The sequence below is a fragment of the Colletotrichum tamarilloi genome, assembly GCF_030869305.1.
Source record: "Colletotrichum tamarilloi strain Tom-12 chromosome Unknown Scaffold_10.1, whole genome shotgun sequence".
In the NCBI taxonomy this organism is placed as follows: Eukaryota; Fungi; Ascomycota; class Sordariomycetes; order Glomerellales; family Glomerellaceae; genus Colletotrichum; species Colletotrichum tamarilloi.
In genome coordinates, this window is record NW_026849393.1 from 934,757 (window position 1) to 959,840 (window position 25,084).

Sequence of the window (25,084 nt, forward strand, 5' to 3'; positions counted from 1 at the left end):
TTTCCCCCTCGGCCAATCACATGGTCTATTGATAAGACCCTCTTATCGTCATCCTTGCACCCTGGCGTGCCTGCATCCTTACAGGACCCTGCATCTCTTGCACCTGCCACCCGCAACTTGCAAGACCCGTTAATCCGGTACCTTTTCTTACCGTAGCAAAGGTAGGTACGGATACCTACCCCATCTTACCTTACTCGAGATGGTGCCTATGCGACTTCAGATAAGGTGAGTTCTCGATATGTCACTGGAGGAGATTAGATGCAAGACCGCCAGTACAAGGTTAACGAGACGACTGGAAATATTTCGACGATTTTGACCCAACCCTACGAAACCACATGTGTAATCGTACTGTGTTCTGAAAGCGGCTGGTGATAACCATCTTCACAGGATCACGGTGAAGGTACATTCGGCGGCAGCCAAGTAACAGAAAAACGATTCGTTGTCCATTTCGCATAGAGGGCGCTCCTGGCACCGAGGTCCCTCACAACTATTACAATGCTTAAATATGTGAAACTCTATAATACAACATATCGATGCTGGCTCAGGTATGCCGGCCCCGCTCGCTTGTGCATTTCGAAATTGGAATCTTCGTGTATCATCTTTACTTGGCCATAACGTCCACGTACCGCCCGCCCTTCTTCGCCTTCTTCGCACCCGGCTTTCGGGGACCAGCCGCGCTGATCAAGTCGTCGATGCTACTGGCATTGCTCATACTTGTTGCCGGTCGGCTGGGAGGAGCGCTGGGAGGTCCTCCAACGCTGTTGTTCGACACTGAACGCATCATGCTCGGCGGTCGTGGTCCCGGTGGCACGCCCAGACTTTCGTTGGACGCAGCGTGAGCGAGTGCCGGACCAGGCGGCCCTCCAGGAGGGGCACTTGCGCGGCCCATTGGAGGTGTCATTGTGCGTGGCGGAGGTGGCGTTCCCGTGTTGGATCTTGGAGCGCCCTTTGGCGGCGGTGGTGTTGCCGTCTTTGCCTGTGTCGCTTCGGCCCCTCCCTTCTTGTTCACCCAGCGCTTCAGGTCAGGGTCGTACACGAAGCTGCTGGATTCACCAAGATTGGCCTTGACGGGCTTGTTGCCCTGCTGCTGAGGATCCGGGCTAGCTTCCTTCTTGCCTCCGAACCAGCTGCCGAAGCCCCATCCCTTCTTGGACTGTTGCTGTGCTGCCGCTCGCTTGGCTATTATGTGTTAGTGTTGCCAACATGCGAGGAAGATTTTGCTTTGCTTACCGTCTTCTTCTGCCGCCTTCTTGAACATTTCTTCGTTCTCCTTGTCCTTCTCAGACTTCCCCTTCTCCTGGGGCTTAAGTGCCTTGAGAGCGGGGATATCATCGTCGTCGTCATCATCCATGAAACTCTTGGGCTTCGGCCTTGACTCTCCCTCATCATCCTGTTCGGGCTCGGGATTGTACGAAGGGGGCTCGTAGCCGTACGGCTGGAACGTAGGCGGTTCGTATCCATCGCCCTCGGTGGGCTCTGCAGATTGTGATTGAGGCTCGTCGTTTGACATTGACGGAGGCTCGTATCCGTAAGATGGCGGCTGGTAGCCTGGGTTGGCCAGGTTGTTGTCCGGCTGCTGGCTATTTTCGGCCGCCTCTTGGTTCTGAACCTCCACAGACGGGACGGGGGGTCCTTGGCTGCCATACGGCTCGTATCCTTGGTACGCAGGCTTGGTCGGCGACTGCATAGGAGAGTTTTGAACGGCTCCTGATAACACCTGGGCGGATGCAGCTGTGTCTTGCCCACCGCCATACATAGGTGGAGTGTAACCTTGAGATGGCGCTGTCGCATTCTGAGGCATGTAGCCGCCATTGGTATACCCAGGTTGGGAGTCCATCGACGTTCGTGGCTCATAGGGACTGCGGGAATATTCGTTGGATGAGCGGCCGACTGAAGCCGGGCCGGGTGCGTAACCAGCGCCAGGTTCGTAGGAGCTTGACAGAGGTGTTTGGGACGGGCCTGGCGCATATCGAGAGGCGGCTCTCGTAGCAGGGATGGGAACCGCCGCAGGGGGTGACCCGACTGGGAGGCTGGTCGCACCGGTTCCGTACATAGGCTCGAAGTTTGTCACAGAAGGTGATCTACTGATGGTGGGAGTGCCTCCTGCCAGCCGAGCGAATGGTCCAGATTCAGCACCGCCCTCGCCAGATGCGCCGGCCGCAGAACTGTCGTTCTCGTCGCCAGCAACAAACTTGTTAAATCGGCTCCAAACTGTATCCGAAACCTTGTTCATGCTAGGCTTGGAAATCCAGGACAAGGATTCTTCCTTGGGAGCCTGCCTGAGCCTCGTTCGCAAGTTCTCTACAGCAGTCTCCAGAATCGGGTGGTGATAGTTCGACCTCTTGGTTTGGGCGTTGATGGAGCTGGCGATTGCCTCGCAGTATTGCAAGGCCTTGTCCCGAAGCCCATATTCAGCCAGAGTCATTGCGTGCTGGAGCTTGTACGCAGCCAAATGTGGCACACCGACAGTCAAGGTAGGGCCTCCCGCGAGTGACAGGCCGTACTCGTAGACCTCACTTAATAGTAGAGCCTCCGTCTCCTTAGCAAATTGCTCTCCTTGAGTCTTGTGATCAGCACCAACGAGGACAAAGTTCGAGGCAGGGTCGTCAAGGCCTCCAAAGACTGTAGCCTTTCTAGCGAACAAGAAGCAGATATGTGCAGCTTCAGCCCGTCCATAGGAAGATAACAAGTTGCCGAGTGCATTCAAGGCACGAATGTCATCAGTACTGCGGTTGCTCAGGACTAATCCCAAAGTCTCCCGCCACTTGTCGAGTCCTTCGGTGGCATCCTTGCTCGAACCACTGGCCGAGGTTGTATTGACAAGCTGGAATCCAGCCCGAGCGTGGGCTGGAACTAGCTCGTCAACACAATCGTCAAAGTTACCCGAGAGAACTTTGTAAAGAGCAGCGATAGACTCGTTGGCGTGTCCGGGGTAGTTGACCTCTTTTCTAACGAATTCCTGGGCCACTTGCTTGTAAAGATCTGGGGATACGGTGTTGGAGATCAACATGGCATGGCCCCAAAGCCTCTTGTCAGCTGCTTCCCATACCGCTTTTTCGCGATCGCCAACCAGGAGATGCTTCCGGATTTGATCCATGGTAGATGAGTCCACCACTTCTGCTTTCATCTGAGTTGAAGATGATTCTTGGAGAGCGTCGGCGCCTAGACCAGCACCATAGCCAAGCGTACCCTCGTTGGCGTTGGCATCGACGCCGGGGGCCAAGACATCTCGCACGGCCTTGTCCACGGCGGTGGTGCCTTCCAAGACGCCGTCATGCTCGACGAAAACCCTCAAGATCTTCCAGAGCAGCAGTCGCTCAATCGCACGCTTATGCTCGTGAGAAAGCTGAGGTTGGAAAGAAACTTCAGGTAGTTCCTTTTCCAGTGTGTCTATGCCTGAGCTCAACCAAGCGATTGTTTCCTTCTTCTTTGACTTTCCACGCAGCGGCCCAGGGAACTTTGCCAGCCTCTCTTCGAGCGGCTGAGTGTCCTTGATATGCTTAACGTATACCTCTCCTGGGCTGCGAATGATCATGGGGGCGGTTTGCCCCATACCATAGCGCGGCACATTCTTGGGGAAAGAAGTTACCATAGTTCCGCCAACACCCCATGAGATGATTGGCGCGCCTTTCCATCTTTGCAGAGAATCATTTTCGCGACCGTCAGTTGGCGCAACCCAGTTGAAGGTTTGTGAGGGACCCCGGGGCCGAGAGACAGGGGCATTGCCAGGTTGGAAACTCCTAGTTGCTCGAGGGGATGTTGGGCTATGGACCGAAGTCGGCCGAGGCACGGGCTGGGACGGCGGGTGTGCTCCTTGGGAGGATCCTGGCGACTGGGTCTGGGACCTCGGTGGCGGAGCATATCTGTTGTCGGGGGGTGAATCATGAAGGGCGGCTTGTGGCAGGTAGTTAGACGTGGACCTCTTGGAAGGTGACAAAGTCGAGTGCAAAGGGGGGCCATGTGATGATGGCGGCGGTGTCTGCCGCGCGACCATTGGCGGCGCCGGGCTGTAGCGGGACTCAGCAGGCACACCGTTTGCAGGCTGGGCTCCATACGAAGTCTTCGAATCGTCCTCCTCCTCAACCTCGCGAGTCGTAGGCAGTGATGGAACTCTCCTTGGCTCAAGGCTGTAGCTAGACCTACGGTCAGGTTGATAGTGATCCCCATTAGTCGCAGCCGCCTCATGCGAGACCTCAAAATGAGCCAACGGACTAGACGTTCTAGGCAAGTGCGGCAGAACAGTGGGAGGTGTGGTAGCCGCGTGGAAAGCGGGTACGGGAGGCCTTGCGGCTGTAGGCGCTGGTGAATATCTGCTTGCGGACGGCGGGCGGTTCGTCCCATTGGTATTCGGTGCCGACGGAGGGGCAGGAGAGTACCTGGCATTGCCTGGAATCCCAGGGACCTGTTGTTGCGTCGACTGAGGCGCATAGGGATTCGTACGCTCACCAGGCACCAAGTGTGGAATTCCACCCGAAAGCGAACGATTCATGCCAGGAGGCGACAGCATGGGCGGTGACAATGGTGACGGAGCAAGCTGAGCCTGGTTTTGAGGCTGAAGAGGTTCAGGCGGTCCAGCCAAAGCAGGAGAGCCTACTCGGTAGCTCTGTCGAGAGGCCGATCGTGGTTTCGAAGCCATGGGCAGCTCCTCAAAGAAACTGTCCTTATTCCGAAGCATAGGTACGGGCTTTCCTGCCGGCGGAGGCTGCCCAGAGTGACTTGATGTAGGGGGCGAGGCGCTCGAGGTAGCAGCTCTTGGTGGCGGCGGTGGTGTGGGAGCTTGCATGCTAGAGCTACGCGGAGGAGGCCCCGACGATGGCCCCGTTGAAGGGCTTTGCGGCAGTTGGTTGGTGCTAGCCCTCTTTTTCGGAACAACGACTTCCATGGGAAGATCGTAAGGAGACGTATACCCGCCTTTGGATTGCGCTGCAAAACTCTGGGCTTTCGCAGGCTCAGGACGCGTTTGCTGCGCGCTATAAGGAGTGGCTGACTGAGTGCGCTGGACAGCGTAAGGGGCCACCGCTGGAGCAAATGGAGTGGCCGCATTCTGAGGCTGGTAGGGCGACGGCACTGCCGGCGCAGTCGGCGCGTAAGGGGAGGAAGATGCTTGGTGAGAGGCAACGGTAGGAGTATATCGGTTCTGTTGTCTAGCGGATTGAACGACCGGCGCCGGGGCCGCAGTGGCAGGCAGGTCGTCATCGTCGTCGTCGAGGAAGCCCTCGTCATCGCTACCAAAGAATGCCGATGGATCGACTGGCTTAGATTCGCCGGCCTCGTCGAGTGACTCGTCCAGAAGAAAGTCTTCTCCATCATCATCCGCGAAAGCTTGTTCCCATTTAGCAGCAAGATCGTCAGCTGGCTTTGCTCCAGAATCTTCGGACTGGATAGGCTCTGCAGGCTCCTCCGTCGATTTGGTGGGCTCATCAACATCTTCATCCTCTTCAAGCATTTCGCCCAGCGTATCAGCTCTCGACAGTGTATTTGTGTTTATGTCGCCCATGACTTGCATTGTGGATTTCCGCTCCAATGGGTGGTTTCCGCTAAAGTCGGGGAAGTCGTCATTGTTGGAGTTCTGGATTTGGCTGAAGAAATCATCCTCACCTGCCACTTCGTCTCCGAAGCCGGCAAGTTTCTGTTCAGGCTGCGAAACTTCTCCATTGGACTCGGAGTGGGGAATGAGAGGAACTCCTTCCTCATAGCGCGAACCGAGGTCCTCCTGCTCAGTAAAGGTAGCATCACGGCCGACATAGTGCTGGTCATCCTGCGGTTCCTCATCGTCGAAGCCGTTTTCGAAGTCATTTGCGACGTGGCTCGTCTCTTGGAAAGCACTACCATTGTCGAAATGTTCAGGCGCACTCTCGATTTCATGTATCAAGTCCTTAGCTTGGTTTGACGGAAGAGGCTGTTCCGTGCCAGGGACGGCTGCCGATACTCCGCTGGCAGGCGGAACAGGCGGGAATGAGTTTGTTCTTTCGTTCGGTGGCATGAACTTGAAAGGATCAGTGTCGGTTCGGGACAGAGTCCATTCCGTATCATGGTCGTCGTCCCAGTTGACCTCGTGGGAGACAGTTCGAGTGAAGGAGTTGGTACTGGTATGGCCCAAAATGGGTGCGGATGGCTTGGCTTCGTCGGCAACAGCTTGCGGCTGCGGAGCAATGTCGTTGACTGGTTCGGTAGAGGGAAACGAGTTCGGTTCTGGTTCGGCAGCTGTGGTCGAAGTTAAAGCATCATTGGGGCCGTCGTCGCTCTCGGCCGGGGCATCTGACACTGGTCTCTCGAAGACAGGCCAATCATCCGAAGCGTCTTGGCTATCGTCCTCGGCGAGCCAAGGGCTGCTTTGTTTCTCTGGCTTGCTTTCCAGCTGTGTCGCTTGCGGTAGGGGTGTAGGCTGGACATTTTCAGCAAGCTGGCTGTGAAGAGGAGTCGCCGATGGTGAATCGTGGGTTTCTGCGCTCGAGGAAACCTGAGTTTCTGTAGTTGCATGGCCACTAGCATCATTGGGCATGAAAGCCGGATGCCAGGAGGCGTTCGCGGTGGAATCCATGGTATTTATCTAATTAGGTCGAATCATGCGGATTTGCGATGTGGCTAGATCGAAGGCTCGGGGAAACAGCTGGGTTGTTGGTGGTCAGCACGAGACACGATGCGCGAGTCCAGGGGATTGGCGTCGCATAACGCGACGACGAGGCCAGGGGGACAAGTTGAACGTAAGGGTTAGGTAGAGAAGCCGAGAAGGAGGGAGCGGAACCTACATGTACAAGAGAAGCAGAGGTCTAGATAGAATACACAACGACAAACTCCATAGTGAGCTTCAGAGTCAGTGGGTCGAAGGTGAGGATTACAGATGCAAAGGTGGTTTTTTTGCTAGAGGGGGAAGAAAGTCTAATGAGCCAAAAGGCATGAAGAAGCATGAGGTGGCCGTGGCTCAAGGTGCAACTGCAAGCTGGCAGGTACGATGAAGGTATAGGTGGTCTAGCTCGGTAAATGTGGCATGTAGTTCTAGGTGTGTCCAACGTGGCAAGGTACATGCATGTCTTCAAGGTTCGATAGGTACCGATGTATCTGTACGGAAAAGGCTGCTCCTAAAAAAAATCCACGAGTCCGTCACCTCAGTGCTGTCCTCCATTGCTGGAATGATCCACCCAGTCACAGGTCCAGAATCGGGGCCGATTCCGTCATTCCGCCTTCAAAAGGGGCCGCCTCAGAGGTTCAGTCGAATACCTAACTGCGCGGGCTTGCGGCCACATCAGAGACCCGAGGATCCTCCGGGTGCGGCACTGACAGTCTGACAATGACACAAGTGGTGACTGAGGTGGCATTGATCATCGTTCCGAGGCACCGTTTCCATGTCAATGAATAGAGGTGGCCAGTCTGGAATGGAATGTGTCACCAATTCACTAGGGAACCGTTTTTAAAGAGGAGACATAACCTACATGTGTCAGTATAGCAAGGGGAAGTATGAAGAATCCCGAGACGACTTTAGAAGAAAGAAACACGAGGTGAAAAAAGACTCAGCCAGGAAATGTTTTTACATCAAACATGCGAGCTGCCCTCCCAACTTACCAGAGTATTCAGCCCGTGTCCCTTCAGGAAACCCAAGGGGGCCTATCCTTACATACGAAATAAGATAGATACTTTGTTGCGATCTGTGAGATGAACTGCTCCCCGCTAGAAGGAGGGTCAGCCACAGCTTACATCCGCACCCGCGGCCACCACATCTACTTTATCAGTGAAGACCGTTTGCTCACGGCCCCGGGGGTATTCGGGCAGCGAATTTACAGTGCACTAAAGGCCACGCGGCTGCCTCCGTCACTTAAAGTGCCCCCCGTGTCACCCCTGGAATACTTACTGAAAACTGGATACTGCCCGGACAGCACCCGCCCAATGAGATCGGCTCAGCCTTTCCAGGCGACCTCATCCACGCCTCTAAGCCTCCAAGACTCCAAGCCTCTCTCGGCATGCTTGCGACAACTGTGTACCTTACTTGTCCTAAACACCACGACCCTTCGACGCCAAACCTGTTCATCGCAAATTCTCAACACCACCGTCGTGACTGGACATTACAGCGTTCCGTTGCGAACGCTTGAGCGCTCGCGCCATCCTCCTACCCTTTCCTACCGAAGCTATCCGATGCAGCTCTCCGAGCAACAGCACAGGCACCCTCGACCGAACTCTATCACGACTTCCCGCGCTGCGGCATCTGCCTAAAAAGTTGCTCTTTGCATATACCTCCTCCCAATGCGGGCGGGATGCCTTCTCCAACCTCCTATCGTTCCGCGGACCCGCCAGGCTCTCCAGGGAATGATTCCGATTCAGACCTCGATCTCGACATCCAGGAGCTCGACCCTGCCACAACCACAACCGATCGCACTTCTGGTCTCCTCCGACACGACCGCCAGACCACCGAACATCGATCGCCACGTATAGCACTGCGGAATCTACGCATGGGGGGCTCACGCCGAGCCGGACAAAAGGCCAGGGGATATGGCCAACTCGGCCAGGACCGTGATGGCACCAGCGAGGATGCTGAAGCACTTCTCGGCGAACCCGGAAGCTCCTCATCACGATACAGGGATGGCTCCGCTGGTGCAGGCTCCGACGATGACTCCCCTCTCCTACCCGGCGGCTCGCCTCCGAGGCGTCGATCCTTCGCCGGAGACAGATTCGAGCGACTCACTTCAAGCATAAGACTACCGAGCTTCATGTCAAACTCAGGGGCGCAAGAACCGGACAAGGACGATGCCCAGGACCAAGATGAAGACGATCCATCGAGCGCCCGCCTCATTGCCGTAGGGTCCTCCCAAGCGACGAGATTTCCGCCGAACCTTATATCGAACGCCAAGTACACAGCTCTTACGTTTCTGCCCGTCACTCTGTATAACGAGTTCTCCTTCTTCTTCAACATGTACTTCTTGCTTGTGGCTTTGTCGCAAGCAATCCCTCAACTGCGGATTGGTTACCTTACGACTTACGTGGCGCCTTTGGCATTTGTACTCTTCATTACCATGGGAAAGGAGGCATACGACGATATCGAAAGACGAAGACGAGACAACGAGGCCAATGCAGAGGCATACACCGTCTTATCTTTCGATGAGCCGGGTCGTGGCATGGCTTCGGCACAACGGACACACAGGAGGCTCAAGTCGGATTCCATGAGGAAGAAGGGCAAGAATTCGGCGGGCCTGAGAGACAGACTTTCGGATATTCAAGAGGAAGAGGAACGTGCTGAGGGAGAGGGATCGATCGCCCAGCCATCCTCGTCTGTCCGTGAGCTCAGCCGTAAGTCGCGCGACCTGAAAGTCGGCGATGTCCTTGTTCTAGGCAAGGGTCAACGAGTTCCTGCCGACGTTGTGATTCTGAAGTGCATCACGTCGGAGACAACTACAGAGGCGCCAGTGATGGAGGTGATCGCGGAAGAAGAGTCGTTGCTAGTCGACGCAGAGGAGGATCAGTCGAAAGCGCCTCAGATTTCCGATACCAAGGGGAAAGAACCCGAGAGCAACGATGCTGGCGGTGGTGCCGCTGGCGAAACATTCATCCGAACTGATCAACTTGATGGAGAAACGGATTGGAAGCTGCGTCTGGCATCCCCCCTGACGCAAAACTTGACAACGGAGGAGTTTGTTCGCCTACGGGTAACGGGGGGCAAGCCGGACAGAAAGGTCAACGAGTTTATTGGCACCGTCGAGCTGCTACCCAGCAAACGTGATGCCCAAAGCCAGCAAGGCGCGCTCAACGGAGATGAGGGCAACTCGGCTCCTTTGTCGATAGACAACACGGCCTGGGCGAACACAGTCATCGCCTCGAACGCCACTACCCTTGCTGTCATCATGTACACGGGACCTCAGACGAGGTCAGCGCTGTCGACTGCGCCCTCGCGATCCAAGACCGGGCTTTTGGAGTACGAAATCAACTCACTTACCAAGATTTTATGCGCTTTAACTTTGGCGCTTTCTATCATCCTTGTGGCGCTGGAAGGTTTCGAAAACACCAAACAGAATGTTTGGTATATCAAGATTATGCGATTCCTCATTCTTTTCTCGACTATCGTGCCCATTAGTCTGCGCGTCAACCTCGACATGGGCAAGAGCGCCTACTCTTGGTTCATTCAACGAGACCCCGGCATTGCTGGAGCTGTTGTACGGACGAGTACAATTCCGGAAGATCTAGGAAGAATTGAGTATCTTCTCAGTGACAAAACTGGCACACTGACCCAAAACGAGATGGAGATGAAGAAGATACATGTCGGCACCGTTTCCTATGCTAACGAGGCCATGGATGAAGTCACATCATACGTCAAGCAAGGATTCCACATTCAACCTACCACCGACCCTTCGTCGCGCACCATGTTAATCACGCCTTCTTCGACATTTGCCAACGCGTCAAACGTGGGTGCAACTCGCACAAGGAGAGAAATTGGCACCCGTGTCCGAGATGTGGTTCTCGCTCTGGCTCTATGCCACAACGTGACGCCAACAACAGAGGAGGAAGACGGAAAGACCATCGTTTCTTACCAGGCTTCCTCCCCTGACGAGATCGCCATCGTTCGCTGGACTGAATCTGTCGGACTTCGCCTCGCCTATCGAGATCGCACCAGCATGATTCTTGAGTCGACGGAGAACGGCCGTGAGATTGTGCGCGTGCGTATTCTTGACGTCTTCCCTTTCACCTCCGAGGGTAAGCGCATGGGCATCATTGTTCAGTTCTTCGATCAGACTCAGTCGACGGTGCCGAACCTCGCCAACAGCGAAATCTGGTTCTATCAAAAGGGTGCTGACACAGTCATGAGCCCCATTGTGGCTGAGAACGACTGGCTTGACGAAGAAACCTCTAACATGGCTCGAGAGGGCCTGCGTACACTTGTGGTTGGTCGGAAGCGCTTGTCTTACGAGCAGTACAAGGAGTTTACCGGCAGCTATCAAGCAGCTTCTCTGGCTATCGCTGGACGAGACGCTGGTATGCAACGTGTTGTGGCTCAATACCTTGAGCGCGATCTGGAGCTTCTCGGCGTCACGGGTGTGGAGGACAAGCTACAAAAGGATGTAAAGCCATCTTTGGAGCTTTTGAGAAACGCAGGCATCAAGATTTGGATGTTGACTGGTGACAAGGTCGAAACAGCTCGATGCGTCGCCGTCAGCTCCAAGCTTGTCGCTCGTGGCCAGTACATCTACACAGTTTCCAAGCTTAAGAAGAAGGATAACGCGCAAGATCACCTCGATTTCCTTCGTGGCAAGACGGATTCTTGTCTCTTGATTGACGGCGAGAGCCTGGCCCTCTTCCTCACCCACTTCAGGATCGAATTCGTCTCCGTCGCTGTGCAACTCCCGACGGTTGTTGCATGTCGGTGCTCGCCCACGCAGAAAGCCGAGGTTGCCAAGCTGATTAGGGAGTACACCAAGAAGAGGGTGTGCTGTATTGGTGACGGAGGCAACGATGTTTCCATGATTCAAGCAGCAGACGTCGGTGTTGGTATTGTTGGCAAAGAAGGTCGACAAGCTAGTTTGGCAGCAGACTTCTCGATTGAGCAGTTCTACCACCTGACTAAATTGCTTGTCTGGCACGGGCGCAACAGCTACAAGCGCAGTGCTAAGCTCGCTCAGTTTGTCATCCATCGTGGATTGATCATTGCGGTCTGCCAGACAATGTACAGTATTGCCATCAAGTTCGAGCCCGATGGTCTCTACAAGGTATGCCAACTTCTTCTGGTTGCGCACATCCATTTCTTTTGCTAACGTCTACTTGTAGGATTGGCTTCTCGTCGGCTACTCTACCGTGTATACTGCATTCCCCGTTCTCTCTCTTGTCCTTGATAAGGATGTGGACGAAAACTTGGCAAACTTGTACCCGGAACTGTACAAAGAGCTCACTTCCGGCCGTTCCCTGTCTTATCGTACCTTTTTCGTCTGGGTTGCTGTTTCGATCTATCAAGGCTGTACTATCCAAGGTCTGTCACAGCTCTTGACCGAAGTCGACGGACCCAAGATGGTGGCGGTCTCGTACACCGTACTAGTTCTCAATGAGCTTCTCATGGTCGCCATCGAGATCACGACGTGGCACCCTGCCATGATCATCTCCATTGTTGGCACGTTTCTGATTTATGTCGGCTCCGTGCCGTTCCTTGGCGGTTACTTTGATCTCCAGTTCATCATCACTTTGTAAGTCTACTTGCGTCCATGCTTCATCAGAACTCCGTAGACTGACACGATGCAGGGGATTCATCTGGCGCGTCCTCGCCATCGCGGCGATATCTCTCATCCCACCCTATGCGGTGAAGCTCATCAGGAGGACGATGAAGCCGCCCTCGTATAGAAAAGTGCAGAGCACGTAGACATTAGCGTGTTTAGTTATCATTGTTGTATGAGATCTTCTTTGTATCTATCTTCAAAGCTCTGTGTTAGGGCGTCTGGGATCGGTGTCAGCGAACGGATCCGCGGCCATTCAAAGGGAACGGCCGCTGCGGTTTTTGCATTATTAGGCGGAGTTTGACGGGGGGACCTGGGAAACTGTTCTTTCCCAAGTTTGTACGGCATTATTTGGATGGAACTATCGACAGCCCAGAAGAATTAGACAGCGTTATCGAAACTTGAGTTTATTGGGCAACGTCCTGCTCCCTTCTTTTTGCCTCGGTGTGTTTTACATGGCTTCGCTCTATGAGATGAGAAATGAAACCCCTCACCCTGGTGAGTTTTTTACTCCTACAACTTGAGAACAATCCAGTCCTTCAAGATATCCGGGTTCCGCCTCTGCATCGCGCCCAACTTACCCCCCACAGGCCCTTGCAGCTGCCCGCCGTCCCGCCACAGCTTGGCGCCAGCGTACGCCTGGACGAAACCCTCGGGCCCGGAAACCACAAAGACGTTCTTTCCCCGCGGCGCGGCGTCGTCGGCGGAGCAAGCGCAGTCGTCCTGCTTGAAAAGGCTTCTCTTCCCGGCGTTGGGCGCGCCGTCGACCATGCCGACGTGTGCTGTCTGAGAGTGGAATCTGCAGCCTTCAACGGCGTGTGTCGGCGTTGTACCAGCAGAAGTCGTGGGGGAGGATTGGGGAGTGAGCGCGGCGGAGAGGTCTGCTTCGCGGACGGCGGTGCCTTCTTGGTCTACTACCACGCGGACGTCGAGCTTGTCGCCGTATTTCACTTTGAGGGCGAGGAGGTCCCTGCTTATAGGCGAGGGGGCGGCGAGTGTATCTGCGGAGAGGAGGGCCTCGGCCTGGGATCCGGGGGTGTTTGTCGATGATGAAGAGAAGGGATTCCACCAGCTTCCCGACGACGACGATGACGACGGCTTCACCTGTGGCGGCACGGTATGCCCCCCGACCAGCTGCTCTCGAATCTCATCGCGGCTCCTGACGGCCCAGAAGATGGTCATGGACGGTCCGTCTGCGAGCGGGAGGACGGCGTGCGCGGCTTGTAGTGCGCTCGCGATGCCCGTTCCGCCTGCGAGGAACACGACGCGGTCGCCTCGTTTGCCCAGGCGGGAGCGGAGGTCGAATTCGCCGTGTGGACCGCGGAGTTCGACTTTATCGCCCTTTGTTGCTGGGCCATCTGATGGTGAGGAAGGGGGTGCTAGACGGCTCAGATATGTTGAAACTTCACCCCCTCGTACGGCGCGAACGTAGAGGCGGAGAGTGTCCTCATCATACGAGGAGCCCGGGACGGGAGGGAGGGGCGTATACTCCCTCGCGACCTGGATCTGAGGCTGCTTCACCTCTACGCACCATAGGTCGAAGATGTCCCAGAGGGAGGATATGCTTGGGACGTTGCTGCTGTGGGACGAAGGCGGTGCCTTGAGGGTTAGGATGAAGGAGGTCGGGGAGACCTGCTCGCGGGCGACGACGTCAAATAGGATGAACTTGCGGGCTGGGCCGAGGGCTGTTTGCTCGGCTGGGTCGTTGGATTGCGGGGTGGAGGGGAAGAGCCATTGGGCATCCCATGCTATGCCGCCTACTGCGAGGAGGAGGAGGACGGGGAGGTAGCGAGGGCTTATGAAGGTTCTGGCCCTGCGTTTGGAGGGCCGATAGGGTTGGGGGGCTGTGGCTGAAGGTGTCGTGGATTTGAGGCGGTGGTAACGCGTTGTTGTTGAGGATGAGAGTGCGGATGGTGATGTTGGTGTCATTCGCCGAATTGTCCAGGCTGAAGAATGGCGTGATGGGTACTGTGTCGGATACAGTGGAGTTGTTGCCAGTGTCGTTGACCGGGATGCAGCTGCGGCGGCCGGAGTGGCACGGAGCTGAGGTCGGATATGGATGAGTGAGCGCCTGGCAATCGGCCGGAGAGCCGCGCCGCCGGCAGAGATGAATGTAGAAGCCCCCATCAGTTTCTCGGCACCACCTGGTCTGATTAGGAGTAGACGCTTTATGAATAAATTGGCGCGTAGCTTCTCCAATAATCTCTTTCGAGAAAGAGGTGCAATGGGTGGTGACGAAAATCGATGATGAAAGCTACAAGTGGGCTAGTTTCACTGAGCGAAACTGAGATGCGCACGGTCACGTGAGTCGCTTGATTGACTTCGGTCAAGAAACACTTACACGCCTATTATCGATAGATATATTTGTTCAACACTATTTTGACGTAGTCAACACTTGATTGAATGGAAATCTTGGTTCAGGTAGTTTCGGGTGTAGTAAACTACTTCGTTATTGGATTTCACAGGGCACTGGGACAAATCCTAAGTGAAGTTGACCTCAAACCAGAAATCACATCAGGTCCCGCAAGGCAAGGGGTACTCAAGTATGCAACTTTGTAGAAGTCGTTTCAAATAATTTGCTTCTCCACAGAGGGTGAAATATGCAGATATTTCGAATAGCTGCTCTTTCGTCAAGCTGCAAGACACATAAGTTGGTACATTGATGGCGCTCAGGATGATCTCTTTGTCGTCCCTGACTAGCTTGTGCGAGTGCTATTTTCTGAGGAGGACGCTGCCCCAGATCTTTTAGTTCGAATGAGATTCCACAGGAGCCTTCTATCAAGTACTGAGAATGTGGTACTTGATATCTGGCTCTCATACTGCTGTAGGTAGGTGTAAGTGATCTTATGAGGTCACACACCGAATCTTTCATTCCAGCTCAGCCATGGTCTCAAATCACGCGAGGAGAGCATAAAAACCCGTCTATAGATTGATATGGGCAACGATCTGTTGTCCATTGAACTGGCAAGCCTTGGAACCGGACGACTGATCAATGGCGTTTGTGATATGTGAAAGTTTGCAGCTCTGACAGAGGGCTGAGCAGACATCCACAACCTCAAGTCCAAAAGCTTGACTCCTCCCTTCTCGGTGTTAAAGGATACTCTATAATCACTAATACGTGCGTAAGGACGAGTACTATAGGGGGAAGGCGAAGGTGGTTCTGAAAAGTTGCATTTTAGATAGAGAGTCTTGATGTTTTTTCACAGTCATTATGCTTCTTAGTATTCTCCTGTTATTTTTTCCCGTTAGAGCTTATTGTAGCAGGATCTCGACGTTTTTTGTTCGTGTCAGCATTTTCTTTCTCAACGCCATGGCCCTAGAGTAACATTTCTGAAAGGCTGGCTGCCGGCTGATTGTGCTTTTGAGCAAGTCAAACCTTACTATTGGCTCTGAAGTTTATCGTTGTCATTAGTTTAAGCTAATTGAACGATCTCACATCACTCTTTATGACCTTACATCACTCTTCATGGCCTCACACCACCCTTTACGGTCTCAAATCACCCTTCATAGTCTCAAATCACTCCTCACGGAGTTACCAGAGAATGTTCACTCACGAATACGTTCGGGGCACGAGTGTCGTAGCGTGAAGGACGCCTCGATCTTGCTCGATAGCAGCCACCGACCTTGGGCTCAAGAACTGGCATCAAGTAGAACGACCTCTCTGCCACAGAGCGCAAGAAACTGCGTCTTCCTCTACCTTAATGAAACCAGAAAACTATCTTTGTGCGAAGGTATGGAGAAGAGGCCGAGAGCCCTGGTTATATAGCATCTGAGTATCTCGTAGGCAGTCTTGATGATGATGAAGGTGTTTCTGCCCTTGAAGTCTCTCATATGAACCTAGAAAGTCTACATCTAGGGTGCTTGAATCTCTACCAAGTCTGAAAATCATGAACCCCCCTGTGCCGTCGTGGAGATGTCCCACGCTCTATGTTATGATACAAGCAACTCTTACACCCGGCCAGCTTCCCTACGCAGACACATCCCCCCTATCAAAGTCTGATGATCTTTCTATCCTCATCAATACCACCCCGAAACATGTCAGCAACGACTCGGCCCCCGAGAACCGTCTCGTTGACGATACCCTCAACGTGCTTCGGCTCAACCCGACCATACCAGATCCCCTTCCCGGCCAGAGGATGCTTCTCCCCATTAGCCATAAGCTGCCCGGGCGGGATATAGATAATGATATTCCCCGCAAACTTGTGCCCGCCAATATGGCTAATCAACCCAACCCTCGCCGACATTTTCTGATACCTCCTCTCACCGTCCTCAGACGCCTCAGGCGCCGCAATCCTCCCAGCCCCCTCACCACTCTCATCGACCACAACAGGTCCCCTCAACACACCAACCCCAACCCCCTCAAACCTCCTCTCAAACTCATCCCTCAACACGGGCCCCATGACGCCGCACCGCATATCCCGCCCGCCGTGCCCGCAAATCAAAACCAGCACCTCCTCCACGTCCCGAACCCCGTACAGCAGCGACCGGTAGGCCTCCTTGCGCGTCAGCCGGTCCCGGTGGACGGGCGACAGGCTCCCGTCGTGCATCTTGTGCAGCTTCTCGGGCAGCAGGTAGCCCTTTGCGAGGGCCTGGACGCTGTCGAAGCTGACGCGCGGTAAGAAGGGCACGTACTTGAAGCTCGGGAGGAGGTAGGCGCTCGTGGTCTGCAGCTCGCTCCGTTGGGGCACGGAGGAGGGGAAAGAGGCGTTTAGGGTTGAGATGTTGTGCCAGGGCTGTTGGTTTGGCGGGAGGTTTCACTTACCGTCAGCCCAAGGTGTTCTCACACAATCTTGAATAAAGGTCCACGAGAGACGTAAGGAAGAATCTTTACGGCACCAAGAGACATAACTGACGACGCTCCAGAATGTGCTGGGCCTCAGAAATCCACGAGGCACGTACACTCGTACGTGCGTTCCAAGTACTAACTGCCCCATAGCAGCAGCTACGGAAATAGAAGAAGAATGAGAAAATCATCGAGAGAAAACTTACATCGCTATACTTCCCCCCGCGGCCAAACAACTCCTTCAAATCCGCCGCGAGGTTATCCCCGCTATTCTCCTCCTCGATCCTCGACACCCAATCGTCCTGCCCCGTGCACACGAGCACCTGCTCGGCGTACCCCGAGACGACGCCGTTGAGCGGGCTCTTGAAGTCAATGTCCAAGCCCTCGGGCATCGCCGGCGTCGCGGCGCACTCGCACGTCGGCGACGGACATGTCGGGACGAGCTCGAACGGCGGCGGAGGCGCCGATGGCCTGCTTGCCTGTGGCCTTGCCTTCGACTTTGGGGACGAGGACGATGATGGCGATGCTGAAGATGACCAGAAGCTCACGCTGGTAGTGAAGGTGCGCTGCTGCTGCCGCCGCGTCGGTAGCGATGACGTTGATGACGACACTGACGGGGATGAGATGGCCGCCGCGGGATGGCCTCGCGTGAGACGCGGTGCGGCTCTCGCTATCGAATGCATCATGTCCCTTTCGATATGTGATACCCGGATACGTCTCTTCGCCAATGCAATGCCAAGTGTGCACTCTTTTACTATGCCGGGATTCCGACGAGATGCCGGGCGCGCGTGTACCAGAAGGGGGTGGTGGGTGGCGTCCGCAACACCTCACTCAGACACAGAGCCGCGATCGACGTCACCAATCGAACAGGAAGAGAGAACAAAAAAACGGGTCAGTTTTCATCAGATGCACGAGTACCTCCATACGATGAACAATACGACAAGTTTCCGCGGGATCGTAAAAAGGTGCCCCGGTGAGTTGAGGGAGTGCGAACTTCGCAAGATGAGGCGCAGATTGGTAATTGGCAATTGCAGACAGGTATCCATATCTCTCTCTCGGTAGTTGATTCACTCAGAAAAGTTCAAGCCCCCCTCGGCGCTCGCTGCGGACCTTGGCCCCGGCGCCGAGCGGGAGTGAGAGAGACCGGGACACCTCGAAAAGGCTACCCGAAACCCCCGGCGGGGATTTTCCAATTCTGTGGCGCCCGCGTAGCGATGCGATTCATGCGGCTGTCTGATCACTTCTCTTGTTGGTGGGCTTCTACACCGTAATGCATAGTAAAATGGTAATGTTAGGTAATCCCTCATTTCTCACTGGCGCGGCCGATAGCCGGCGGGGAGATGGAGAGCCCACCACCTGTCCAGTACCGATGTACTATGCATGTACGGATAGGTACCTTGGCCTGTAAAGTCCCCACGTTCCCCGATGTTTTCCTGCTTCTCGAGAACGGGTATCGCCGGCCGGCCGGTGCTGTAAAAGTTTATGTCCGGCTGACACATCCCTATCATTCCGCTACGGACACAGCTTCTCTATTCTACGATACTACATATCTCTCGCTGTCGTATGCGGCTTTGCACGTGAAAGCAAATTTCCGTATCCGAACCCCGTCTGCCCGTTTCCAGGGGGTGAGAAGGGGGGGGGGGGGGGTGAACTCCGAAGGTCGTCAGTCCCGAGGCCCGGAGGAGGGTGAGGTAAGCAAAAACGCAAACGGGCCCCCGTCAAGGGTAGTTCATCCGCCTCGGAGCCGAAATTCGGATTACACCATGATCCTTCCATCGTCCATGTACGGAGTACTTCGTACCGTCCTAAGAGGGCCTTACCGAGTTCGGGCGGGAAACCGATTGAGTGAAAGACAAACGAGCAGCGCACGGGCAGAAAATGGGTAGGTAGCTTTCCAGGTTTCTTGTGCTCCGTACACTAAGTAGTGTCCGTATAGCGCGCGGGAAACCCTTCACCCCTGGCCTGAATCCATGGAACCTATTTGACTTTCTATCCGCCCATATTCAGGGATTCCACGACTCCACGACCGGGGCGTGGTAATGTGGGAGACCGGACAGACACAGACGCAGAGAAAATGGGCAAAACAGGGCCTCATTGTGAAAACAGTTGGTCGGACATTGAATACCAGAGCCAGCCTCCCATCAATCCAGCGCACATTTACCCGGCATCTCATTCAAAAACCCCGAATTAGGCTGGGGGGTCCGGGGGCTGGACCTGAACATGCACTCTTGTTAAACGACGGGATGCCGAAGAACAACTCATGTTTTCTCTCTCAATCTCAAATCTCAATCTCGATTTCACCGACCATGACCAGCTACAACGACCGGGTATCGCTCCCGGAGTGAATGCAAATCTCACCCGACTGGAGCGCAACCGTTCAAGAGGACTTTCTCCGACCTAGACTAGGAAATAGTAAATACCAGCAAAACCGTCGGCGCACTGTATAAAGCGGCAAAAGGCTCATGATTGTCCCGTCGTCCAGTCCACGGCCCGGAAGTCAACGGCATCTAGCCCAGTGTGCCCCCAAAAGCTTGGCGATCGCGACACGAGGAGCGGAGAATTCGCAATCAACCTATTGATAGACGGCTCACGAAAAGAATGACGCGCCCACTGAAAGTATACGAATATAGATAAGATCCGTATCCGTTCAACTACCTAAATAACAGCGGATTATCCGTAGCTCGGTGTGAGAGATCTCAGATCCGGTTATTCCCATCCCCCGTGTCCGTGTCTGACTTGACTCTGGCACCTCTGCACATCATGGCCCAAGCTTCCGAGACCATGTCTTATAAGCCGGCAGGCAGGTATGGGAAGGGGGGGGGGGGGAAGCGGAGTGGGGGATTGAGACATGGGAAATCGCAAGGGCAAGACACAAACTACCAGAACCGGGCGAAATCAAATCATTGTGCGGCTCTTTTCGGGAAGCGGGAGTTTTAAAGTAGGGAGCGACCAACTGAGCAAGTCAGGGTGGAATGTGTGTTGTGGTCCGTGGATGGCATGGCCCACTAGGATCATGAAATAAATGGATGGGATGAGATGGAGGGAGGGGGCTAAGAACTTGGGAGAGACGATGGGAGGAGGGAACAGCACACACACCCTCTCTCTCAAAAGCCGCTTTTCTCTCTCCCCTTCCTGATTACCATCACTCATCTTCCTGTAAGTGAACATGTACTCCATACGTGCAGACAGTAAGGGTACAGATACCGTTGACCTGGCAAGACCCCTCGACGACTCTCGTCTTCCGCGCCTATCCAAGCCCTCCGCGTACGGTACCCATGCAGAAAATTCAACAGAACAGCAACTGCAAGTACTCTGTACAGGGGGGACGAGAAAGCAAAGATGCAAAGAAGAAGATGAGATGGAAAAAAATGCAGAAAAGTAACCGATCCCTCCCCCAAGATCCAGCAGGCTAAAAGCCAAGGGTACGGGAAGAAAAGAAGAAAAACAAAAAGGGAGGGGTAGGATGGGGCAATGGTGATTGAGACTTTGAGTTGTTTGGCACTTTTCCTCCTTCTTTTCTTCCTATTTCTCTCTAGTAAAATCTGCACATCTGCAGAGTTGTATGTACCGAGACGAGACCAACAGCGAAGGGGAGAAGGAAAGAAAAAAAAAGAGAGACACCGCATTGCATTGCATGTCGTATCTGCTTTCGTGCAGCACCGCGAGATTGGACTCTCCACTGAGGGATGCCGAGGGGCAACAACGTACTGCGTACATACTTGCTTCAGAATCTGCGTGCTAAGGTATTTTCTGCACCATCAGCAGGAGCTGGCGGTGGTGGTGGTCGTCTCCACGACCGGTGTGTGGTTCCGCCTCACCGGTCCGACAACCCGATTCAGGTCGTCGTTGGTTCGCTCGCGGTTCCGCTCCAACGACTTTTTGTTCGCCAAGAACTAGCTCAGGTATCCGTAGGCAGGATCAAAACTAGACAAGGTTCCGTTGAACGTGCAAGTGAAGGTTGATCGAGGTTACAAAAACTTTGCAGAGAGTTGTGGCAAAAAAAAAAAAAAAAAAAAAAGGACCGCCGTCATCAGCCCCCGTCGTCTTTCCTCTCTCTTTGCTGACCCTACTCGTGTGGTGTAGGCTGAGACCGCCCTCTTTCTCAGCCCCAGCTCCTGTCTACCGCTGATCATGGTCAAGTACCTGAGGTAGAGTTGCATCCCGGGATTTAGACGCACCGTTGAGAAGCCGAGCCGACACATACCGCATGCCGCCTTCCGCATGCCAATCATGCGACTGACCTGAGACATGCAGACCGATCCCTCCCCCATTCTGCAGTGTTCACGGTACAAAGGGATGACATAGGGCAGAACAAGATGGAGACTGTGTGCGTGGTTCGGCCAAAGTGCTTGGGTGGTGTCTTCTCATCGCCCCTCTTTCGTCTACATACTGTAGGTATCGTGTTTACATGTCATGTTGCCTAGGGTGTCCTCCATAGGCTGCCTGCCAATATTCTCTCAACCACATGGGGCACACGTCCTGTTCCTCTTCTCGGCTGCGCTCGGCCGTTGCGTTGTTTCCTTGGATTGATATCCTCATATACAGGGTATATAATGTTACATAGATGAACGAGAGCAACTGTCTGCATATACAGCCGTACTGTTAACAGTCTCTCCGATCTCGGGTTAAAAGCAGAAAAATTGCAATTGTCCAAATGCGCCCTCCAACTCCGTGAAATGCAATGCAAATTTGAAAATGACAGAAATGGCAACCATGGTTGCGGAAGTATGTCTTTCAGCCCCGCGTGTAAACACTGTCCGCGATAGGCCAGTATGTCGTGTCCATCGCATCCTTCATTTACCAGCATTTGCCCTCGTTTCCGTTGGCGAACACTGCTGCGCCAACCGATGGTGTTGCTCCGGGCTGAAGATCTTGCAGAAGACGTAGAGCGTCGTGTCGATGTTCCAGTGCGGCCCGATGAATTCGTGCCTCGTCCCAAACCATACTTGCAGCTTCGACTATCGCGTTTGCAACGGCCAATTGATCCAAAAGCATAGGAAGGTCTGATAATAAACCCTGGGCAGTGAGAACGTCGGCAGCCTCCAGTATCACATGGCTCATGAATGGAGGAGGCGCGCTCAGTAGGGTTCGCCGAGCTTGGAGTAGTGCTTTCAACATGCCCGTGATCTGCAGTACCTGTTTAGCTTCCTCTTGGATCCTCGAGAGGTATGACATCCGTTTTGCTGCCGAGATTCGGCTTGAGGCGTACGAGTGTCGGTGAACCTTTACGAGACCGTGGTGGAACAGAAGATGAATCGTAAGGAATGTGCTGAGGCTCCCAGCCTGAGCAGCCAGGTCCATATTGCTTGGGCTGTAGGTCAACTGTCCAGGAATTGATCCACGCCAGCTGAGTAGCCTTCTGACGGAGCTTTCAACAATTATTGCTGGCTCTCCATCCGAGACTAGACCGTGTTCATTCTTGTAGACGCTAGACATGATGTCTTCCCGGATGACCACTAGCTGGAGGACGTAGGCTGTTAAGGGTAAACGTTGATCCGCCATTTTAGACGAGCTCGAACCGAGCGCTGAAAAGAAAGGTGCCTGAGAAGCCTGTTGACTTTGAAACACATCCGATTCGCATGGTAACCGGATGAATATGTCTATCGAGATGGCCGCACTGATCAAATCGTTTGCTTCGCAGGCTCTAGACGTAGACATGTAATAGACCGCCAGGAGTAGTCGAGATTGCGCAAGCTGAAGGCTGGGTGGGAGCTGTTGCTGCGCATACCGTGCGAACTGAGCGTATTCGGAGGCGATTGTTCTTGGACCACCTGACAAGGTGATCCCAACGTCGAGGATGCTATAGGTGAGCATCAGGTCTTCTGGAGACTTTGTGTGAGCATTACCAGTCAATTAGAATTGAAACGGTGTCTTGGGCAAGAAACAAAGGGCCATGGTGCTGTCCGTGTGTACGAAGGAGGAGATTACGGTGCTAACTGACTGCGGGTCGGAAACCTACGGGTCTGATTGCCATACTCGGTGAAGCACGTCCTCGTGGATCCGAGGGAGCTCAACTGGCTGGCGGTGTTGCCAGGCGTTGACCTTTGCCGTCTCGAGCGTCCGGCTCACCAAGGCGGAAGAGTCGCTCGGCATCGAGGGGTACGAGTCGAAACCGAGGCGCATCCTCTTGTGAGGCATCGAGGGCTCTGGGCTGGGCTGACGGTACGTGGTTCGAGGAGAAACAGGCGCGCTGGAGTTGCTCCCAGGTCGGTGCATGTCGTTCGAGTTGGCCGAGCCTCCCAGACGCCTCAAGTCCTCTGGTTCAGCAGGAGGCGTTGATGGGGAGGTGTTGTGGCCACCTCGTGGTCTGTAAAAGCCATCTCCACGTCAGTAAAGTAATGAAAAGATGGCGAGCTGCTTGTTGAAACCACTTACGCGTTCTTGAACTTGCAGATCCGGCCAAATTTCTCGCATTGAACGCAGCGAGGATAGTCAGGGTCGCACTTGATTTTCTTCTCCCTGCAGGTGACACACGCAATCGCCAGTCTCTTCCTTGGCTTCCCTGCCTTTGTGACACCCCAGTGAGCGTTGACTGCCTCGCCATCAATAACCGTCTTGCAGTGACTTCCATCATCGTAGAAATAACACATCCCTTCACCCGGCACTTCGGCGGCACGAACGAATCGTGGGAGAAAGTGACTCCCCGTCCATATCTTGGGGCCGAGACCATCCTTCGATGGGATTCCTTCCGAGGTCGTTGTACTGGCAGACGCCGATGCCTGCAAAAGACCAGGTCCAGAAGGGGAGCGCTGATCCCGGTAAGAAGAGCCAGAGTCTTTATTGCTGGAATACTGGTAGGACATCCTGTCATGTGAAGCCCGTAGTGGGGGTTGGTTCTCTCTGGATACCAAGGCGTACTCATGCTTTCCAGCGTCATGATGTATCGACCACTTGCTTCCCAAACCGACGTCAGATCTCGACTCGGGACGCATATGTTCGGATTCGCGGTATCTCGGTGACCCAGGGCCGGAAAAGGAACGGGACAAGCCATGCAAGGCCTGCCTCTCGTGGTCGTACCTGGCATCGTAGGTACTCCGTGGCTGGGACATCGTTGGAGAGCTTTCCTGAGGCGGGAAGTACGATGTGGCATAAGAGCGATCATTGTGAGGTTGCGGCATACGCGGGCGGTCCAAGGGAGACGTCGCCGGGTAAGGGGCCGGCCGCTCGGTCAGCGGAGAATGCAACGGCCGGAGTGGTGGAGGAGGTCCAAACAGACTGCTCAGTGATGGCAGTTGCTGGCGAGGAGCGCTTTGTGTCGAATCCTTACGGGACGAACCGCCTTCAGCACCTTTGCCGGCAGTCGACACATCGGCCGCCGAGCCATGTTCGTAGTTGGACATGGCAGGGGATATGGGACCAAACCTGGCGTCCCAGAGCTTTTCGGCAGGAGGAGATGGCCTGGAGGAGTAAGATGATGATGATGGGCTAACCAGCCCGGGCGGAGAGTCTGGGGCGGCCAAACGGGGATGAGGTTCCAGAGCTAGTATACCCATTGAGAAGGCGAATTGATGCCGTAGATGGGAGAGCCGTTTGGCATTGGCGACCTTGAGCACCTCGGGATGCAGTTGAGTCGAAGTTCACGGCCTCGACAGGCAAACAGCAAAGCCGGGAGAAGGCACGGGCAGGTTATATTGCTCAGGTCAAGATTCAAGCTAACAAAACCGGGCTGGCACACAGCTGGTATTAAGGTTTTATGCCACGTCCGGGGTGGCTTGAGAGAGAGGAGTCCAATAACCGAAAGGTCGTCAAAGATGCTCGTACAGGAATGCGGAGTGTCGGTGATATGGCGAGATCGATGAGACGGTTGATTTGAGAAGTGCTTCACGTCTCTTGTCGGCAACGGTATCCGATCAAACTTGGACGTGGTTGACTGGTCGTTCAAGGAGAGACAAGTAGGACGGAAGGAGGAAGAAGAGGGCGAGTGAGGGTAGGATATAACGGAGTAATGGAGCCGGGTGGCTTTTTGAGCAGTAGGGCAGGCGCGGAGAGCGCCTCAAGGTATGTACATCCTATTGACCACCCAAATGTATATACGTTCACGGGAGCTGTTCCCCAGTTGCCCCCCTTCGGCCACACTCATCGTAACGAGCTGCGAGTGAAATAAACCGAGGGGCCCAAAGGA

General features: G+C 54.4%; 6 protein-coding genes across 6 annotated transcripts; 1 reads left to right on the top strand and 5 right to left on the bottom strand.

Moving 5' to 3' along the window:
- Positions 1-601: 601 nt before the first annotated feature.
- On the bottom strand, positions 602-6,541 carry CTAM01_04463 (COPII coat assembly protein SEC16; the record flags this gene model as incomplete). The annotated part of the gene is made up of 2 exons (XM_060520493.1): positions 602-1,179; positions 1,231-6,541. 2 exons carry the CDS (start codon positions 6,539-6,541, stop codon positions 602-604), a joined length of 5,889 nt encoding a protein of 1,962 aa, XP_060385138.1.
- A 1,705-nt stretch (positions 6,542-8,246) lies between these two features.
- CTAM01_04464 (phospholipid-translocating P-type ATPase) lies at positions 8,247-12,325 on the top strand (the record flags this gene model as incomplete). Its single annotated transcript, XM_060520494.1, has 3 exons — positions 8,247-11,684; positions 11,743-12,152; positions 12,208-12,325. The coding sequence occupies 3 exons, from the start codon at positions 8,247-8,249 to the stop codon at positions 12,323-12,325; spliced, it is 3,966 nt and encodes a 1,321-aa protein (XP_060385139.1).
- A 367-nt stretch (positions 12,326-12,692) lies between these two features.
- Positions 12,693-14,306, bottom strand: CTAM01_04465 (oxidoreductase FAD-binding domain-containing protein; the record flags this gene model as incomplete). The annotated part of the gene is made up of 1 exon (XM_060520495.1): positions 12,693-14,306. One exon carries the CDS (start codon positions 14,304-14,306, stop codon positions 12,693-12,695), a length of 1,614 nt encoding a protein of 537 aa, XP_060385140.1.
- A 1,862-nt stretch (positions 14,307-16,168) lies between these two features.
- CTAM01_04466 (uncharacterized protein) lies at positions 16,169-17,354 on the bottom strand (the record flags this gene model as incomplete). Its single annotated transcript, XM_060520496.1, has 2 exons — positions 16,169-16,912; positions 17,169-17,354. The coding sequence occupies 2 exons, from the start codon at positions 17,352-17,354 to the stop codon at positions 16,169-16,171; spliced, it is 930 nt and encodes a 309-aa protein (XP_060385141.1).
- A 2,754-nt stretch (positions 17,355-20,108) lies between these two features.
- On the bottom strand, positions 20,109-20,588 carry CTAM01_04467 (uncharacterized protein; the record flags this gene model as incomplete). The annotated part of the gene is made up of 1 exon (XM_060520497.1): positions 20,109-20,588. The coding sequence occupies one exon, from the start codon at positions 20,586-20,588 to the stop codon at positions 20,109-20,111; it is 480 nt and encodes a 159-aa protein (XP_060385142.1).
- A 1,171-nt stretch (positions 20,589-21,759) lies between these two features.
- On the bottom strand, positions 21,760-24,455 carry CTAM01_04468 (fungal specific transcription factor domain-containing protein; the record flags this gene model as incomplete). Its single annotated transcript, XM_060520498.1, has 3 exons — positions 21,760-22,791; positions 22,939-23,269; positions 23,338-24,455. The coding sequence occupies 3 exons, from the start codon at positions 24,453-24,455 to the stop codon at positions 21,760-21,762; spliced, it is 2,481 nt and encodes an 826-aa protein (XP_060385143.1).
- Positions 24,456-25,084: the final 629 nt, after the last annotated feature.